The 20,387-nt window shown below is 46.3% G+C and overlaps 1 protein-coding gene across 2 annotated transcripts; it reads left to right on the top strand.

Annotated features, from left to right (window-relative positions):
* The first annotated feature begins 925 nt into the window (after positions 1–925).
* Positions 926–17,286, top strand: GJA5 (gap junction protein alpha 5). 2 transcript variants are annotated; one of them, XM_012761910.3, is made up of 2 exons: positions 926–1,041; positions 14,216–17,286. In XM_012761910.3, exon 2 carries the CDS (start codon positions 14,246–14,248, stop codon positions 15,317–15,319), a length of 1,074 nt encoding a protein of 357 aa, XP_012617364.1. In that variant the 5' UTR covers positions 926–1,041; positions 14,216–14,245; the 3' UTR covers positions 15,320–17,286. The 2 variants fall into 2 exon arrangements, with proteins under 2 accessions (XP_012617364.1, XP_012617363.1); XM_012761909.2 differs by having other exon boundaries at positions 14,213–17,286.
* The last annotated feature ends 3,101 nt before the right edge of the window (positions 17,287–20,387 follow it).

Genomic DNA, 20,387 nt, shown 5'->3' with positions numbered 1-20,387 from the left:
ACAACCTTACCTTTATACTTTCATCGGTTCAGTTCCAGCTGGGAGATTTTGTGGAAAGAGCAAAGAGGTGAATTTTGGCATTGGCTAAAACTTCTAATCCCGATTCTGCCACTTACTAATTGGGCCACCATAATCATGTTCCTTGATTTCTGTGAACCTCAGTTTCCTGAAATGTGAAATGCAGAAAATGTCTACGTTGTAGAATTGGGAATTGAAAAATTACAAAAATAAAAATAGTTATATATTAAATAGTGAAGCCTCCAGCCCAGTGCCTGCTGCGTGGAAGGTGCTCTCTTCTCTTTAGAGGAGAAGGGGAGAGTATGAGCCTGGGCAGTGGGAATGCCCTCTCTCTGACCTTTGGAGCCCAAAGGTCAGCATTTCTTTGCTTTCAGGTTACTCCTGGTGCCCATTCTGGGTGCTGGGTGGTTGTGATTTGTGAGACCACGTTTTCCTGTGCTGGCCGATTTCAGCTCACTGATGTGGGCATAGCAGAGGTCCCAAAAGGGCTTGTCATGCAAATGAACACACTCTTTTTCAGATGCCTGGAAAGGGATGGGAAGAGGGATCTCTTGGGCAGTGCCAGTTTTCCCGCTGATCCCCCAGGAAAGCCATGGCCAGAGGAGTTCAGGAGGCTCGGCAGGGGAGTGGGCAGGAAAAGACTTAGGGAAACGTTGCACCAGCCTGCCCCAGCCAGAGGAGACATCCGGAGGGCAGCAGGGGGGAGAGGGCTCTGCCTCCTTCAGGGGTGGGTGCAGTGAGCAGAGGCTGCAAGGAGGTGGAGGGCAGAGACTTTGAAAAAGAGCAAAGATTCTAAGAGTGCAAAAGAGAGACAGGGGAGGGAGGGACCCAGAGGGGGAAAGGGGTGGAGAAAGAAAGAGTAGGAAGAAGTGGGAGGAGGGAGGGTGACAGACACAGATTAAAAAGAGGGTGGAAGAGGAACAACTGACAGGCTCAAGAGCAAAGAACAGTGGGCAGTTGGAGAAGAGGCAGCCAGAGCGGGGAGAAGCCAACGGAAGTTCCAGGGAGGAGGAACAGACACAGGTAAGGTAGACTTCAATTCTGAGAGCTAAAACTACAAGTGGATAGAAAGTAGCCAGAAGAGAGGAACTTGAATTCCCGGCTGGATAAAAACAAAGTTCCTTCTCTCTACCTGCGAGTTTATTCCCTGCCCCTGTCACTATTTCCTGCGATAGTGAATTTGGGATATATTAAGAAGGAAGGTTTAGTGAAACAGAAGGTAAATTACTTTGTTGATTTATAAGGGAGCTGTCGAAATGTGAGCGGAGCCCCTTGGGCTTCCAGTACCTCTAGTGGAGCTGCCGTGCTCCGGGGGCATCTTAGAAGTGGGTCACCAGTCCATTTCCCAGAACTTTTGTTAAGAGGGAATTGGCCCTTTAAAAAGAAGACCAACACCGTTTTACGATGCTTCCTCTAGGCATGGAATCTTTTCTGAAATGCTTTTTGAAGCATCTAGGGGAGTGTTTTGATTTTTTTTTCTCCCTAAGGCATGTTGGATAGTTTAAAAATATTCCCTGCTTAGTTTCCTGTGGAGTATCATGTCCCCACTGTGCAGTAGCCCCGTGTGACAAATCCAGGCTGCCACTTGCAGCGAGCAGGAGGAGGCCGGTGAGAGGAAGCTCAGGAGAGCGCCCATGGCTGGTGCCTCCTTTCCACCCGAGCCAGTGCCAGGGAGGGGACCCCGGGACAGAGAGGGTCTACAGCTCCTTCCTTGACCTTTCTTCTGAGCATGTGGTGAAAGAGCCCCAACTCAGGGGCTGGGAGACATTAGACTGGACATTTCCCCCTGCTGGGCCTCAGTTTCCTCATCTATAAAATGTGGGGTTTGAAGTATTAATAGAAGGGTCCCTCTGGTTTCATTCAGCAGTAACACTGTGCAAGGCTGTGACTCTACAGGGTCGAGTGCAACTCAGAACCATTGAAAAAGGGATGCTGGACACAAGGCTTCCCTGTCCTTACTGTTTCCTTGTCCAGTTTTTCCCTGTCCCCCATCGCAGGGTCTCATTATAATGGAGGGGTTCTAGGCTCTCACTCCTCAGCTCATCACTGGGTGGCCGTTCCTCTGGTGCAATGGGGTCCGACTGGCCTGAGGGAAGATGGGACAGTGCTGAGAGCACTGGACAGGGAGTCAAGAGACCTGAAACCCAGTGACACTAAGTGGAGAAGAGACCAATGGGCATGTGTGAGGCAGCATCTCCGTTTGCCTAGTGCTGGGGCTCGTGGCTAGAGGGACACAGCTGGTATTTAGAGGCCGCCAGCCTGACTTTCACATCAGCAGGCCAAGTGGCCCCTGTCTCCTCCACCCACTGCCCCCAGAGTCACAGCCCAGACCCTGATTCACTGCTCTCCAGGGACATCAGTGAACTTTCTACCTCCCTGGCAGGTTCCTGAGCGTGGCAGAGCCGTTCGGGGCCTGCTGCCCTAGCTGTCCCTCCGAGCCCTTTCCTCACTGCAGCTGCCAGTGTGGGGTCTGAGTGACCACAGCTCGCAGAGCACAGGATACCGGGAGGGGATTCTGTGACTTCCAACCTGACCCCGTCTGAGCATCCCCTCACCCAGACACGAAGTGTTCACAGAGCCGGGGCAGCCACAGGATCAGGCTGCCCTGCCTCCCTCTGCCTAGGAGCCCCGGAAGTGAGCTCCTGAAACTGGTCATTGTTCACATCTCTTAGCTGCCTCACTCCTGTCCTCTCTCCCAGTACTGGCCTAAAGTCCCAGGACATTAGAACTGGAAGAGGTCTCTTAGACTGCCAGCCTCCCCCTTGACAAAAAGGAAAACAAGGCCTAGAAAAGGGAAGTGACTTATTGGAGGTGACACAGTGAATCAGGGCTGACCCAGTTGGGAGAACACCCTACTCCGCTCACGCACACCTAGGGCTCATCTAACCTCCATCCTTGGTTGTGTTTTTGCAGCCTCCGTCTCTCCCCCAGCTTCCCTGCTTCTTCCATTTGAGCATCTCTACAATCCTGTTTTTGGCAATGACACCACCTGCTTCCCGTTCCTCACTGTCTGTACTGGCTGGTGGCCAGTGACCCCACCTCTGGGCCCAGCCAGTTAAAACAGAATGGGGGCCCGTCTGTGTGCATCATTCAGGGTGGGAGCGGGATCACCTGCAGTTTGTAGGGCCGGGGAGACTCAAGACCCAAGCTCTGCCCCTGTCCTAGGGAAGGACTCACCCACCGGGATTCTAGCAGCTCTCTGTGTGAACAAATTCCCATAGGCCCCACCCTGGGCTAAGGGTTGAGCTGGCCAAAGGGGAGGAGAGATGCTCACTTTCCTGGAAAGCATCAGGGTTCCTGAAAAAGAAGCTAATTTCCTTTCCATTGTTGGAGGCTGCCGGCTCCTGATGAATGACAGCTTGATTGCACTTTGAGAATCAATTATTTCTGACATATTGGCAAATAATGGGCAAATAAATTTCAGCATTCAACAATCCATTCACTTTCATCAGGAAAGGCAGTAGGGAGGTCTCAGAATCAGAGGCATTGAAATAGCACAGAGGAACCCTTAGAGTTTAGCTAATTCAGGAGAAGGGCAAAAGGAACAGCTTGGGCATTTGGAGTCACATTTGGGTTAGAATTTTAGTTGTGTGACCTTAGGCAAATTATTTAATGTCTCTGATCCTTGGTTTCTACATCTGCCAAAGAGGCTAATGAAAATCTTTTTTTAAAGGTTTTATGAGGATTAAATGAATTATTTTAACTGGCTATTACATAGTAGGTGCCTGACGAATAGTAGAACAATATTAGAATGCAGTTCACCTGATCCGCAGTCCAAGTCTCTTTGAATTGCACCTTGTTTGATGCATAGGTCTTTTTACAATGAAAGTTCACCATGACATAAATTCTGAGAAGGAATTGCTTGATTTTTACCACCACAGATTTTTTTTCTAGGACTATTTTTGCTGACCTCTAAGCTGGAAGTCAGAAAATCTGGACTTGCCTCTTGGCTTTGCCACTAACCTGCCATATTGTGACAACTGAGCAAGTCACAAACTCCCCAGATGTTCTAACTCACAGCCGGAAGGGCCTCAGTAATCATCCAGCTCAACCCTTTTGTTTTACACACAAACAAACTGAGGCTCAGGGAGGGGAAATGACTTGTCTAAGATCACAATGAAATAGCTGGAACCAGAAAGAGCCTCTCTTCATGAAATGATAACATTGCATTTTCACTGGGGACTTCCAAATCTTACTCCCACCTGGAAACTCCATGATTCAGAACTTGAGGAGAGGACAGAGAGGCTAGGGATTGAGACATTCTTCCTCCTCACATCACAGAGTGGACAACACCCTCTTTCTCTTCCAAGTAGAACTGAGTCTGCTTCAAAACCCGCTTTGTGGGTGTGCCTTCAGCTTGGTGACCAAATTCAAAAGGGCTGCAGCTCCTCAGAAGGCAGGCATTCCGTAAAACACACATTTGTCTTAAAGATACATTAGGAGGCAGGCTGGACCCCTCACAGGAATGAAAGGGCCCTGATCCGAGCAGGCCCTGCACCTTTGTGCTTCCAAGCCCTGCCCGGAGGGTCTTGATGCCTAGTGAAATAACTATCTTACAGATAGAGCAACATCCTTCCTGTGGCCCGTGTTTCCTCCATCTCTGATTGTCACTCTCCTGCACCGAGCGCCACAGGGGGTTCCTTGCTGTGTCATTAACCAGCCTGTTACACTATCACATTCTGCATCAATTTGGCTAGTTGATCACATTTGAGAAGACTTTTTACTGGAAATGTCAGAAGAGAAAACAAAGAACTAATATTGTTGAGTGCCTCCCATGCGCCAGGTACTTTTCTAGGTGCTTCCACATATTCTTTAATCCCCATGAGTAAACAGTCCCATTTTCCAGATGAGTTGGAAGCTGAGAGGATAAGTGACTTGCCTAGGGTCACACAACTAGAGAGCCGTGCAAGCAGGGTCCCAGCCCCATTATTCCTTGGAGACGGCGAGTCCCACCAGCTACTTATTGCTGTTTCTGTGGTTCTTGTTTGGATTTGACATCAGTGGAACACCAGAGCCTCCTGTTCGGCCAGCTGAGAACTGGGCGGCAGACACTGCCACAGCCAAGAGCACTGACTGGCTAAAAAAGGAAATAACTTTCTATATGTGAATTCTGGCCAAATGGTGGCAGAGGCTGAAGAGTCTGGGAATCCTGACTACTGCGGGCTGAGGGCTCCAATGTAATAATTAATTCTAGGAATAGCACATGCAAGAAATGGCCGGCCAATAAGCCGGAAGCTAAAAGGAAAGACCCTGGGCCTCTTACAAGACGAGGTAAAGTGGGAAAAGCCCTGCTGGAGGAGTTAAGAAACAGGGTTCTGGCTTGTCATCATCTTTCAGTCTTAGGGCCTCTTTGATTTTCTTTCCCTTTTCAGAGGCAATGTGGACCTTAGAGTCAGGCTGACCAGGTTCAAGTCTCTCAGGTGGCATTTGCTGGTCGTGAGACTTTGTACAAGTCACTTAACCTCTCAATCTTGGTTTTCTCATCTGTGAAATGGGACAATACTACTTTCCTAGGAGGGTTAATGAAAGGATTAGAAAGTAACATTACAAAGGGCTTCACACATGGGAAGTATTCAATTTAGTGTTGTTATTACCATTACCTAACTTCCCAGGACCCTAGTCATCTTGTATAAAACAAGGGTTTGAGTTTGATTGATCTCTAGGTTCCTTGCAGCTCTACTGCACTATGTATCTATGACAAGCTGGTGGGAATAATAAAGAAATATGACATTATCATAATAGAATTTCCATTAATAATTAATTTCATAGGTACTAGTCAACTCCCTTGTGGTAATTAATAAGGACCTCCCAATAATTTTTTATAATTTAATATCTCCATTCACCACCCCTCCCATCTACTCCTTGTAAATATTTCTTCTTCCAACCATTTAAGAAGAAAATTATTTATCCTAGCATAAATCTCGGTCTCCACTTTGCCCGCTTCCTTCCACCTCCTTGGTTTTGAATCAACTGCCTGCCAGTGGGGTGTCTCTGAGGGGACCAGCCTGTCCTTGCCAGAGTAAGATAATGAAGCTCATGGAGGAGTTAACTATCTGCCATGCCAGACGAGGAGGAAGACAAGAGTGAGCACTGTACTTTACCTCACCTGTCTGTCTCTTTCTCCCTCTCATCGCTGCCTTCCTCTCCCTCTGGAGTGATCAGGGGTCAGGGATGCAGGCCCCCAGAGGACATCTGATTCTGAGGAAGTCGCGCACACTGGCCCGACTCAATAGCTATAGTTATGTCACATGCCTGGTCATTTCCCCTGAGGATGAAGTAGCTGCCACAAACCTAAATCAGGAAAAGAATGAAAATCCTAAATGTAAGAATTACCCCCCAACCGCTCACAATCAGCTCTCTGTCCTAACAGTTATCTCATAAATTTCTCTGCTCCAGTCATCTTGTATAAAAGTGGCTGGCCTTTGACTGGCAAGGGTTTTGCAAGGAAAGGAACTTTGGGTGATTTAAACAGAGGTTAGCCCAGTCCTTAAGGCAGAGGCGTTGCTGTTAGATGAGCCAGGCTCTGGGTTCTCCACCCTTCCTGGCAGTGCGATCCCACTCAAGTCGCCCTCTTGGAGCCCTGTAAAAAGGGATGAAAACAGGCCCTGCTTCCTCAGGTTACTGTGAGAATCAAATGAAAAAACATGTATAAAGAAACTCGCAGAGTGTCTGACACATAGAAACGTATCAACAATTGTTATTTTGTTATTATCATCGTCTAGATTTAAATTCTTTTTTGTGTGTAACTCTGGGTAAATGAGATGTAGTCGAGAATCTCAAAGGGTGTTAAAGATCACTGAGGTAGCTGAGGATGAAGACTACTTTCTCTTGTAATTCTCTCCACATGCATGTTAGGGAGAAACTATTGGGGTGAGAGAAAACCAGGAAAATGCACACAAATGAATAAGGTGCAAAAAGAGTTCTAAGATGACGGTTATATTTGATGCTTTACTTTATAAAACCACCTTGATGTCTGGCATATAGCATTGGAGCTCAGGGAACACTTTCTGAACTAAACTGAACTGACATGATACTGTGTTTAAGGCATCCTTTAAGTGACACCCTTTGGGGCCCTTTAAAACAGAATTATCTTGATTGGGAAGCAAGTCAACCCTGTCCTGCGCCACATTCCACTGTATGGTGAGTGGAATTACAGCATGGGCCCAGGGGATTGTTATTATTACCACGAATAACAACCTTTATTGAGAAGCAGAGATCGGTTAGATACTGTCCAGAACATGTGTCATGGTCCAGAATTAGACTCAGACTCTGTGGAGTGGTCTTATAATCTAATTTTAACAAACTTGGATAATTCCCCTGTAATCTGAGGGGAGGAGGCAGGGAAGGAATACTCCATGGTGATGTGATCTCTGCTCTAGACACATCCAGTCCTGCTCAGCTAAGCGAAGGGCTCTCTTGTGGGCTGAAGAAGGCTCAGTGACTTCCATCTCCCTGGTGTTCTGGTCACCGTAGCCATCGGGCAGGTGCCCTTATGCCAGCTTCCCAGGGAGGCCCCTCTACTGACATGCAGCATGGCCCCCAAGTGCTGCTTGCCACCTGAGTGCATTCTCGTCCTTTCTTCAGCAGCCGGGAAAGACTGGCCCTGACCAATTTGGCATTAGGTGTTTTGGGAGACCCAAATGCTCTCATTCATCCATTGCTGTTTTTATAAAGTACACACTACTAGGCACAAGGCACGGTATTAAGCACTAATGGGGTTTGGGGTGGGAGAATTTCAGGGAGGAATACAATGATGAACAGACATGTAGCTTATCTTCAAGGAGCTCAGGGGTGAGCGGGAGAGAGAATATATGGCTACTAGAACAAAGAATTCCTGGTATGTATGTGAGACCCTGAAGGTTTTACAGTTCAGCCCAAGTCCCAACTGCTGACTCAGGGGGTCACAAAAATTGTAAAATACTATATTAGAAGAGCTATTATGTGTGGTTCCAGAGGACAGAACTAGAATTAACAGAAGGTAGAGAATTTTCAAGGCATCCCTATGGTAGCTTCCCACTCACTCATAATATACCTTCTTAAGCAGGAGAGACAAGGGTGGTTACAGTAAAAGTGCTGGCAGGCACCTGTCACCTGCACCTAGTTTGTGCTGGGTCCATTAAAAAGGCCTCCCACAAGCATGGGCATCATTGATTGTGCAGTCCTTTATATCCCCAGCTCCATTTGGGGCCTGTCAGATTAGAGTCTGCCAACAGGTACTGATTATGGTCTATCTGCAGGTTGAGAACTAGTCCAAACTCCTAGGCATGGCCACCAAAGCCCTCCACAATCTACTCCTGTCTACTCTGCAGACTCTTCCTCCCTGTTCTGCTCATTGTACACTGAAACCATGCTGGTTCTCATGTCAGTGAATTTGTTTATGCAGTTTTGCCTTTGCCTGAAATTTCCTCATCTTTTCTGCATCTCCTTCCCCCATGCCATACCTCTATAAGCATCCTGTACGCTTAACTCCTACACAAGGGTTGTCTCCTCTGGGATGTCCCCACCATCCCCCACCCCCACTCCTAGCTGGGCTCAGTGTTCTCTTATGCGTGTGCATATCCTAGTGCCACGTTGGCTGTGTTTGTATGCCCCACCAGGCAGTGAGTTCCTTCAATATGGAGTCTTACTGATCTTTGGACCCCTAGCTTTTAGCACAGTGCTGGCACAGGAAGACACTCAGTGAATGTTTATGAAACTCAACTGACTTATACATTTCCACATACTTCTTCTCAGCACCCCACACAGTGCAGGTCATAGCAAGGGGTCATAGTAAATATTTGCATGATTGCATAAAAGATCACCCCTGGGCCTTATCACTAAACAGCAGAGTCGTGTCTTTAATCATTCAATGCCTCACCGTTAGCAGAAGCTTTTGAAGTCCCAAGTGTGGAGACCTAACAATTGATGAGTTCCACCCTTGAAGGGGATATGGAGAGAAACTTTCTGGCATGTAAGACTTGATCAGAAACTCTGGAATGACACCCTGCTTCTGCCCCCATTAATCTTTGTTTCTTTGAGCAAGTCATCTTCTTCATATGTTTCCTCCTCTGTAAAACAGGCAAGAACAATCAACAATCACCCCACAAATTGGTTATGAGGATTCACCCATTCAACAATAAAAATTAAACGTCAATAATATTCTGAAGGTATTCAGTCTTAAACAGAACAAATATGGTCCTGCCCTTTTGGAGCCAACAAGAGAACATGCAAGCACATTTTCAAAAGTGTAAAATTTTATATTTATTTATTTATTGTAAGGTTTTATTTTTATGGCTGAACTTAAGAAGGAAGATTTGAGTCTCTTTAGGGCCACTTTGCAATCTTACTGCTAGGCCAAACATTTTCTTTAATCATTAAGAAAACATTGATTAGTTACATAATGAGAGAACCTAATACAATAAGAATATAAAGTAGAAGATGGGGCTTTTGACTTTTGAGAAGTATACTACCCATTTGAAGGGAAAATACTTGAGGGAGGGAATAATGCCTGATTTTACTAATTTAATGGAGATAATTCAGTGCCTAATATATGTCAAGCCTGGTACCTCTTAGGTATTGTTCTCAGTATTCAGAACAGAGGCAGGCACATAGTAGAGACTCAAAAGAGTACCTGTAGGTTGCCTGGTAGACAAGAAATGTTTGGAAAACAAGTCTAAGACACCATATAACCATATGTGAGAATGTGTCCCACAGGCTGGATGGTCATTTAGAGTTCTTTAAAGTCCAGAAGACATCAAAGAGGGCTAAGGTTAATTTTAGAAGACTTCTTCACCTCACCCTGAATCTGTGGGGTCAGAGGAATAAGTCCTGGCTATGAGTTTATGATTAATCTAGGTTGCTCCAAAACGGTTTCCTTTGAAAACACTGGCTGTGTAGGAGGACCACAATGTCACCATAAGGAAGAGCACTGGATTAAGAATGTAGATACCTGAGTTTTATTTCTAGCCATATAATATGAAGTAAAGGCATAAAATGATTCATGCTCACTATACACACAGTCCTGCCTCTGGCCCGCTCCCTTACCCAAGCACCGTGTTACTATTACCAAACAAGCTCCCTAGTGACTCCTCCCAAATCTACTTTATTCTAGGATATGACACATTAAATGAGGATGCTGAAGGGTTTGGAGTGAAGAACCTTTAGAGTTGGGATGTTCTCATCCAGGTTCTAGGGACCTTCTCTTTCCACGTTGGCAATCTCAGAGCTTGTATGCAGAGGGCTGTAGACGCAGTTATCCAGAACCTTCCCTGAACCCTTTAAGTAAAGGAAATAAAGGCAGTTAAACTCAGTAAAGCACGGAATCCTTGTTTGTTTCCCTTCCTTCCTGCTGTATGCTCCGTGCCTTGCATGATGCTTGGCACCCTGTGGCCACTCAATGAATGAATGATAGGGAAAAGGGACATTTTAGGCAGAGGGAACATAGGCAGACAAGAAAAAGAGGTGACAAATTATGGGATGTGTATTTGTGTATGGGGAATTGTGGAGCTTAAGTAATGAGTATGTGAGAGCAACAGTGGAAAAAAATAGGATGAGGCTGCGCTGTGGAGGCTCTCAAATAGCAAGTTACAGAGTCTGGACTTTATAAGCAGTAGGAAGCCAGTGAAGATAACTGCTAAAGCAACGAGGCAAATTACCATTGTATTTGATAGAATTTATTCATGGCATGGGCGGCTTCCCTTGCCCTTCCTAACACACTTCCTGCCAAGCAATGGATAATAATCTACAAAGCATTTTATATGCTATACACCCAGTAAACTCACTGAGTATCTAATCTACAAATTTCTTTGGCTGAGATTGGAGGGTGGGGGGACCAAAGGGAGCCAATGCAGCAGGAAAAGTAACTTCAGCCAGGGACCTTTCACATTGTAAACTGAGCATCTGGGACATGGTAGCAACTTTAAGTTTCTCTGACCTTGCCTGAGCCTCAGCAGGAAGTCATAAATGCAAGCTCCTTCACCCTGTTTCCTCTGCCAGGGCCCAGGGGGTCTGCCTCATTACCATTTCTCCTCAGCTAGTTTCTCTTGCTCCATCCTTCCTAACACGGTCTTTCTGGGTTTCCAAGATGTCGCTATCTTGCACCTGTGCTTTACTTCTTCTAGGTGGGATTACTTGGACCACAGTGAGGGCGTCAGCAGTCAAGCCTCTTGGCAGAGCAGACCAAAGCATCACATTCTTTGCCTGGAACTATTTTTAGGCTTCCTTGAGGACTGGCAAGGACACAGTGACAGAATGAGAAAATCAAGGGAAAAGTCTTCGGGGATTGAATGTGAAAAACCTGTCCCAAATCCTGGAAGAATATGACATTTGCTGCTTTTTATTTCCATTTTTCTCTCATTTCTTCCCCTTCTGCTTCCCCCCATCTCTCTTTCTCCTTCGTAATGCACTTTACTCTCTACTTTGTTTCTTTCTTTTTTTTTTTTTACGTAACCTTAACATTTGTATACTCTCTACTTTCTCTTTCTCCTTCTTCTACTCTCATTCTTCACCACCACTCTCTTTGCTAGCAATGGCTGCCTTTTACTCAGTTCTTATATACTGTGCACTGTGCTAAATGTTTTTTATGTATCACCTCATAGCACTCTATGAGCTAAATAATACTATCTCCATTTGGCAGGTGAGGAAAGTGAAACACAGATCATTTATCTAAGCTCAGTAGATAAATTTGAACTTCTATTATCAAACTTCTGTGTCTGTCTTCTCCTAACCATTACATTGCCTCTTTTTGTCTCTTTCCAACTTCCCTGACATTCCCCTTTTCTGCTCCTCTTCTCTCTTTCTATTCCTCCCCTTCTCTCCCTCCCTGTCTTTCAGACACTCACCATAGTCTGGTCACTGCTTGTGTGTGGCTGACCCCGAAAGTGCGGAACACTGTACATGTGCCCAGAAGAGATGACAGACCATTCAAACACTTATCTAATCAGCCATTTTCCTTTTGAGCAAACGCTCCACAATTTTCCACATTTGGAGGCTGAAAGAGGGGACCCTTCACCACCTTAGGAAAAGGGGCAGATGTCTGATCGCAAACCACAGGAAAGGCCTCAAGACCTGGATGGGTCTTTGATGTGGACAGGGGCAGAGATAAGACTCTTTCCGCTCACTCAGGGACTCCCTCACTCCCAGGGACTCTGCATATTCTAAAGTTTGGGGACCTGGGGGAAGAAGACAGGAAGAAGACAGAGCCAGGAGGTTGGTCTCTATCAAGGCAATAATCAACTCAGGATTCAAGGAAACCTGAATTATGAAATGTATCGTGCTCACCCTTTCTCCGTAAGCATAAAGAATGTTCCAACAAGAACAAGGAGCATGTTGGCAGTAAAGATAATGAAAGTCAAAGTTTGAACTTGACAACCTCTAAGATTCCATCCAAATCTGAGGGTTTATGATTCTAAGAAAGGAATATTTATGTTCAGTCCCTCCTATCTTTTTGTTATCCTGTTGATTAGGATTGGTTAGAGGCTTAAATCATAAGGACATTTATTGTTCACCAAGTAAGAATTCTGGAGGTCAGCGGCTCAAGGGTTGATTCAGAGGCCTCGGGGCACTGGTTGGCATTTCTGAGATTCTCTGGGCAGCTTTAGACTTCTTGGCTCACACAACCCTGTCCACAGGCAGGAAGTGTGGGGGTGAGGAGGACTGTGAGTGAGGCTCCCTCCATGTACTGGGGGATGGAAAACCTTTTCCAGAGCGCTGCCTCCACCTTACACTCTCCCCACACCTCACCAAAACTAACTGCAGTGGAGATGGAAAAAGTGACATTTGGCTTTTCACCCTGCCAATAGGAGGCAGGCAAGGATCAGATAGGAAACATCAGTGCCTGCCACCCTCTCCTTCCTTCACTCAACTAAGATTTACTAAGCACCAACTCTGGGCCAGGCTCTGATGACACAGAGGAAAAGACAGTCTCTGTTTCTGAAGTGTCGCTCCTGGGAGAACACAGACAGGCAGAGGATTACAATATAAGGTGGCAAGTGATGGGAGAGCAGTGAGTGTCCCAGGGCCACCACAGAAGCTGAAGAGGCTCAGCCCGAGGGAGCAGAGAGAGCTGGAGGAAGCGATGACTAGGTTAAGTTTTGATAAGTTAATGGGATTCAGCTAGGGGTGTGGGGGGTGCAGAGCTGGAAGGAGGGCGTTTGGGAAGGGCGTTTGCCATGGCTAGATAAAGGGAACTCCTGGGGACAGGCAGGACATGAGGTGGAAGAAGCAGGCAGGGGCCAGAGGAGGGAAGATTTTGTATGAGGCATAAAGCTTTGGGACATTTATTCTGGACATAAGGGTGAGCAAGACTGTGTACCTCTGTACACAGAGCAGTCAGCAGCAGGGCAAGCTGAGCTGCACGGCTGGAATGGCTGTGCTGCCCTGAGGTGTGGGACCATCCACACTGCCTGCCACTTACGGCTGAGGGAAACTGAGTATTCATCTGTGATACCTTTAGCTGGTTGTGACCAGAGCACACTTTTTGTTCACTACCTCCCAGCATGGCCGGTCCATGCTGGATGCTTCTGCTCATCACAGAGTGATTCCTGAGTGGCCAAATTTGCTACTCTCATGCCAACTCCTTCCAACTCCATGTAGTTCTGCCCTCTGGAGCCATAAAAATTTCCTGTTTCATCTGAAAGCCATTCGAACGTATAGAATACTTGTAGTATGATTTTCAGCATATCATACACCTCATTTCATTTAATCCTCAAAATCTTCCTGTGTAGCTATTCCCATCTCCATTTGACAGATAAAACAGACTCAGGAAGGTAAATGCCCAGAGTCACATTTGCAGAATCCAGTCCTGTGTTCTTTCCGCTACTCCACGTGTTTCTCCAGGTGGGCCCCTGACTGCCTCAATCAGAACCACTTGGGCTGCTTGTTGCAAATCCAGACTCCTGGGGGCCACCCCAGACCTCCTTGGGGTAAGAGCACAAAATCCACATTGTAACACACAGCTCACTTGATTTCTAGGTCCATTAAAGTGTGAGAAACCATGCTCTAATCTTGCTAATACAACCACTTTGAATCATCTATCTTTTTATTGATGCCGGGAGTCAGGGGGGAGGAAGAGTTCTTACTGGGGTGCATTGACTTCTAAGTTGCACTTTCTTAAAAAAACACTTTGCTATGGATCAGTGGAATCTAAGGACACGATGGGACCGTCCAGACCTTTGCAGAATCATCCTCCTTTTCTCTCTCGCTCTCCTGTTTGCAGCAGTTTTGGCATCTGTCTCCTGGCTGAGCCACGATGGGCGACTGGAGCTTCCTGGGAGAGTTCCTGGAGGAAGTGCACAAGCATTCCACGGTGATTGGCAAGGTCTGGCTCACTGTCCTCTTCATATTCCGCATGCTCGTGCTGGGCACGGCTGCTGAGTCTTCCTGGGGGGATGAGCAGGCTGACTTCCAGTGTGATACAATACAGCCCGGCTGCGAGAACGTCTGCTATGACCAAGCCTTCCCCATCTCCCACATCCGCTACTGGGTGCTGCAGATCATCTTCGTGTCCACGCCCTCCCTGGTGTACATGGGCCACGCCATGCACACGGTGCGCATGCAGGAGAAACGGAAGCTACGTGAGGCTGAGAAGGCCAAAGATGTCCAGGGTGCTGGCTCTTACGAGTACCCGGTGGGAAAGGCAGAGCTGTCCTGCTGGGAGGAAGGGAATGGAAAGATTGTCCTCCAGGGCACTCTGCTCAACACCTATGTCTGCAGCATCCTGATCCGCACCACCATGGAGGTGGCCTTCATTGTGGGCCAGTATCTCCTCTACGGGATCTTCCTGAACACCCTGCATGTCTGCCGTAGGAGTCCCTGTCCCCACCCAGTCAACTGTTATGTGTCCCGGCCCACGGAGAAGAATGTCTTCATTGTTTTCATGCTGGCTGTGGCTGGACTGTCCCTCTTCCTTAGCCTTGCTGAACTCTACCACTTGGGGTGGAAGAAGATCAGACAGAGATTTGCCAAGTCACGACAGGGCATGGCTGAGTGCCAGCTTCCTGGCCCCTCTGCAGGCATGGTCCAGAGCTGCACACCACCCCCTGACTTCAACCGGTGCCTGCAGAATGGCCCCGGGGGAAAATTCTTCAATCCCTTCAGTAACAACATGGCCTCCCAGCAGAACACAGACAACCTGGCCACCGAGCAAGTGCGAGGCCAGGAGCAGATTCCTGGGGAGGGCTTCATCCACATTCACTACGGCCAGAAGCCTGAGGTGCCCAATGGAGCCTCACCAGGTCACTGCCTCCCCCATGGCTACCACAGTGACAAGCGTCGTCTTAGCAAGGCTAGCAGCAAGGCCAGGTCAGATGACCTATCAGTGTGACCCTTCAGCACTGGAAGCTCAGAGAGGGAAAGTGTGTCCCCTCTGACCCCATGCTTTCTCATTGTCATCACTGCTCTGCTCCTTTTGGGCCCCCGGTCTCAAGAGCATTGCTCATTAATTCCAGATAGTATAATGAGGGCTCTTTGAGTAAGTCAGAGACATGGCTACCCACTCAGGCTGCTGTCCCCTCCCCATCCTCTACCCAGTGTACGCAGTGAAGCCTTTCAGATTACTCATTGAATAGGGTAGAGTAAGGGAAGGGAACCATGGTAAAACCAGGGAGCCTGGAAGAGAGAGCCAGAGGGATAGAATGACTCTACATACCAGCAACAAACCAGATGGGTTCTCCAAGTTTCTGTCTTCCTTGATCTGATCACCGTCCCTCCCCCGAGGAAGAGCCCCAGATTCCCAGCCTATAGGGAGCACAAATCAAGGAACTTGCATTAGATGTGGTCTTGAATTGGTTGTCTGTATAGGCTGTTCCTTGGAATGGTGGTGATGTGGCCCCAGGCTGCCCTTGACTGCCCCTTCCTCTGCTCATTCTGAAAAAGGAATCTTGACCAACAGCCTCCACTTTACAAGTGCCTTGGTATGCACCTCTGGCAAATGTCTCACCTTGGTAATATTGTAGCCTTTTCTTCTGCCAGGGTGTACACCCAGTCCATGGAGATGTCAGCTCCTCTAGGGAGTCACTGTACACACAGACTTCAGTGGAATTCCTGCCACCACCTGTCATCCTGTGCCTCCTTTACAGTTCAATCTGATGATAGAAACCATCCCTTCCCTTCCTCCCTTGGCTGTACACCCAATGCTCCTCTAAAGACCTTATCTACAGGAATGCCCAAGAAGCCGTCGTCCTCTCTCAGATCCTGACCAGATCACCAGCCACTGAGGCCAGCGGAATTTCCCCTGGTCTTATTAAGACAGGGAGGGCATTGTGCTTCTCAGGTTCCCCTTGGGAAAAATAATTCTGCTGTGAAGATGAAAATAAAAAAGGAGAGAAAACACTGGAAAACTATTTTCCCCTCCTATTTATTTCCCTTGCTGACTGCCAACTTAAGAGTGCCAAGAGGAGGTGTGATGACAGCTATGGAGCCCCCAGATCTCTCTTTCTTTGGAGGCTGTAGCAGGGGCATGAAATATTAGGGGAATCTCCAGCTCTCTTGGCAGGCCCTTATTTAAAGAACACAGAGATTCCTATGTCTCCCTGATGCCTCCAATAAGACTGCCAAGTAAGGGCTTCAGAAAACCCCTGCCTTCCCCAGGGACTGGCCTGGTTTCCCTATTCACTGGATCTACAATGGGTGGCTGCCATTTTGGATGAAGGTAAAGGATGCTCAGAATTGGATACTGAGACAGAGAGATGATTACTTTTTAAAAAATGCATGCATGCGTGTATGTGTGTGTGTGTGTGTGTGTGTGTGTGTGTTGATAGGATGGGTGAAGGAGAGGAGAGTCCTGAAATCAGGACAAGAACCACAGAGAAACTATGTCTTCTTGCCCTCCTCTCCTGTTGCCTGGCAGAGGGGCTGAGCCTTACTGTCTTGGTGTTATCAGCCTAAATGGATAGGCATGAGAGGTCAGGACAAAAGAGGGTGAAAGCCCAGAAGGAGCCTCAGCCTGTTCCCCACCTGCCCATCTTGGAGCCCCTCTGCTGATATTTTGATGTCATTGGTGGGTGGAACGTAGGATGAGAGTAGATAAGTGGAGGAAAGTGACTGGGATCCCATTTAGGGAAGAACTACTGGTCATCTCAGATCCCTGGGTGGGGTGGAGGAGATAACTTTTACCTATTGGTTGGCACTGACATTAAGATTCTCTCTCCTTTTATCTCTGAAATGTTTTTGTTTATGAAATGAGTGTTTTTGAATCAGAAATTCTATGAAAGCAATCCTTGATGGTGAGGCTTTCAGGAAGGAAAAAGCAAGTAATACGTGTAATTTGTCTTAATAAAATCTGTCCCTACATCTATCTCTCTTTTGTGTCCCTTTCATACTCTGACTATAAGAGAAGGATGGCAGACTTGGACATGTGGAGAAAGTGGATCCCACCCATCAGTAAGTCAGTAATACAAAGAGATTTGGAGTCAGACATGCGAGGGTTAAAATTCTGGTTGCCGATTTACACCTGGACTCCAGCAAGCTAATTAATCTGTGAGCCTTGGTTTCCTCATCTATAAATTGGGCCTAGCGATATCTACATCATAGGGTTGTTAATTGAGGGTTGTTATGTCCCGACAGAGTACTTGGGACATAACAGTCAGTCATGAAATGGTAATTGTTGTTATTATTATCTTTATTATTTTTGTTATTTTGAATACACAGTATTTGGAAACCTGGGATGTTGAGGGATGATTATGAAATTCACAATCTACCTAAGGTGATCAAATTAACCTATATAATTATATTCTATAATAATTAGAACACAATTAAACAGGAATTCATTTATTATTGATTCTAAGAACCAAAAGGCTTTAAGAAGTGATACGTATGGGGAAAAAACCCAACAAACTACATAGAGAAGGGGAGACCTGACTTGGACCTTAAATAGTGGGAAGGCTTTAGAGAAGCAGAGACCCCCAAAATGACTCTGAAACAGGTCTTAATATCCCCATTTTACAGACATGGAAACTGAGGTCCAGGAACATTCCCTAACAGTAGGGCAGCTTCTCTGATAACAATATTCATCTCTTTGGAAGAGGAGAAATGATTCTTGCTCCAAACAAAGTGCCAAGGGACCAACCAGCCCTTCACCAACAAAGGGTGCCATTTCTGAGATAAAGAAACAAAGGCTAGGAAAGACAACCAGAAGTGTTGTCTTAACTACCAAAAAGTCTTGTCTATCAGGGCAAGAACGCTCTTTTAAAGAGGTCTTGTGAAGAGATCATAGAACACATCTTAAGACACCAGTGTTGAGACTTAGGAATTCACCTGGCATCTGTCCAAGGGTAAGGTGCTCAGTCCAGAGACGCCCGAGTAGTTCAAATAGAGAAAGCATCTGGGACCCATTTTTTTTTCTCTCCTAGAAAAAGAGCAGTCCATCTCGTAGTTTATAAACATAGCTATTAACATTTAACAGTTTATATTAAGCCCAGACTGCAAAAGCCAAGGGATTTATTTTATAGTGAGTTAGATTTCCTGTATCTTTACTTTCATTTTCTTTTCCTTCCCCATATCCTCCAAAGGTATCACTAAAGAGCATAAGCTGGTTGATAATACAGTGAAAACACTCCAAGTTGCAGGTTGCTTTCCTTAATTCCCTTCCTCCAGTGCCAGATAAGACTAGAGTTTCTACCACTCCTGTTCATTCCAATGGCTAAAGTCTGTAAGTGCTTACATGCTAATAATACTCCTGTGAAGAATCATAGTATGAATGAGTTTCATATTTTTTTCCTAACAGCATATTTTGATAGCAGAGAGAAAAACAAAAGAATAAGGGTAGTAGGTGCCTTGAAATCATCTGAAAGGATTGCTTTCATGATGTGGAAATGAGGAAAACCCTGAGGCTGGAGGGTGCTGACAAATAAGCTGCCCACTCCCCAATCCTCAGTAGGTACTGCGATGCCCTGTAGGCAGTCCACGTATTGGCCTTTGACAATAAACAGGATTTTCAAATACTAGGCATGTAAATAGAATAGGATTAGAAGTTTTTCCCCTCTTTGGTAGCCTGATGGTCATCAGAGAAGGGTAGCGTCTATAGTTTTTATTATTATTTCTACTGGAAAAGAGAAAAACTTTCATTCAACAAATAATTATTGAACAGCTATTTGAGCTAGGTGTCTGTTAAGCCTTAGGAATTCAATTTTATAAACCACACATGGTTCATGCCTTTTGGAGCTTACAGTCTAGTGGGGAAGGCACTCTAACACAAGTAAGCCCACAAATAAAATAATTTCAAATTGTGGTAAGTGCCATGAAGGAAACAGACAGGGGACTAAAAAGGGTAGGGGAAGGGACCTTTTTCAGATAGGGCAAATAGAAAGTCCTTTCCCAGTAGGTGCCACAGTTTGGATATGGTTTGTAAATCGTATGTTGATCTCCAGGGTTGGAGGCAGGGCCTGGTGGAATGTGTTTGGGTCATGGGGGAGGATCCCTCATAAATGGCTTAGTGCTATTCTCAATCTGAGTTCCCATTGAGAATTGGCTGTTGAAAAGAGCCTGGAACCTCCACCTTTCTCTCTTTTACTTCTTCTCTCTTTTCTTCTCACCATGGGATCTCTGCACACACCAGCTCCCCTTCCCCTTCTGCCATGAGTGGAAGTGGCCTGAGACCCTCACCAGAAGCAGGTGCTGTAAGCATGCTTCTTGTACAGTCTGAAGAACTGTGAGCCAAATAAACCTCTTTATAAATTACCCAGCCTCAAAGATTCCTTTGTAGCAACACAAAAATGGACAAAGACAGGAGGCAACATTGAAGCTGAGATCTCACAGCTTAGAAGCCAGTCACCGATGGGTAGGGGAAGAACCCAGGTGCAGAGAGGGATCCAAATTCCTTCCAGGAAACCCCAGAAGAAGCTGTTCCTTATCACAGTCCAACAGTTTTTAAAGACACAGAATTTAAGCAGCACCTAAAACAACACTGTTTGGCACCAACCGTTGCAAAACACATATACCTCTTTCTGCAAAAACCTCAAGGGACAAAAATCTTTTCACTCAAGGAAGCAGAAGGGGCATATAGATCTGGATTAAAATAACGAAATATTATACATTAAGTTCTAAAAAGGCCTATTTGATGTTGCAACTGTTAATACTATTTCTACCATTATAAATTCTTATAACACACTTGGGGCCTTTTAAACTAGGTCTATTCCCTGGAGTAGATATGGGGAGGGGTAGCAGGGGTGCTTGGGGACAGAGCTAGCTGTAGGCCCCAAAGGGAGTTCAGGCTAGCAGGCAGAGGCTATATCCAAAGAGGCTGGGAAAGAGCCAGTAGGGCATGGTACAGATAGCCTTGACATTAGAGAAGTCAAAACAGCAAGACATCAAGTACACAGAGAGGCTGGGAGTAGGGAAGGTGGTGAAGCACATTGGCAAGGAAGCCAAGCCCCAGCAGTTATGGAAGGCCCAGG

The sequence above is a fragment of the Microcebus murinus genome, chromosome 2 (assembly GCF_040939455.1).
Source record: "Microcebus murinus isolate Inina chromosome 2, M.murinus_Inina_mat1.0, whole genome shotgun sequence".
In the NCBI taxonomy this organism is placed as follows: Eukaryota; Metazoa; Chordata; class Mammalia; order Primates; family Cheirogaleidae; genus Microcebus; species Microcebus murinus.
Note: the sequence above shows the minus strand (reverse complement) of the source record. Positions and strands in the feature narration are given on the sequence as shown.

Excerpts from the sequence above, each read along its gene's own strand:
- GJA5 (XM_012761910.3), top strand. The coding sequence starts at position 14,246 with ATGGGCGACTGGAGCTTCCTGGGAGAGTTCCTGGAGGAAGTGCACAAG.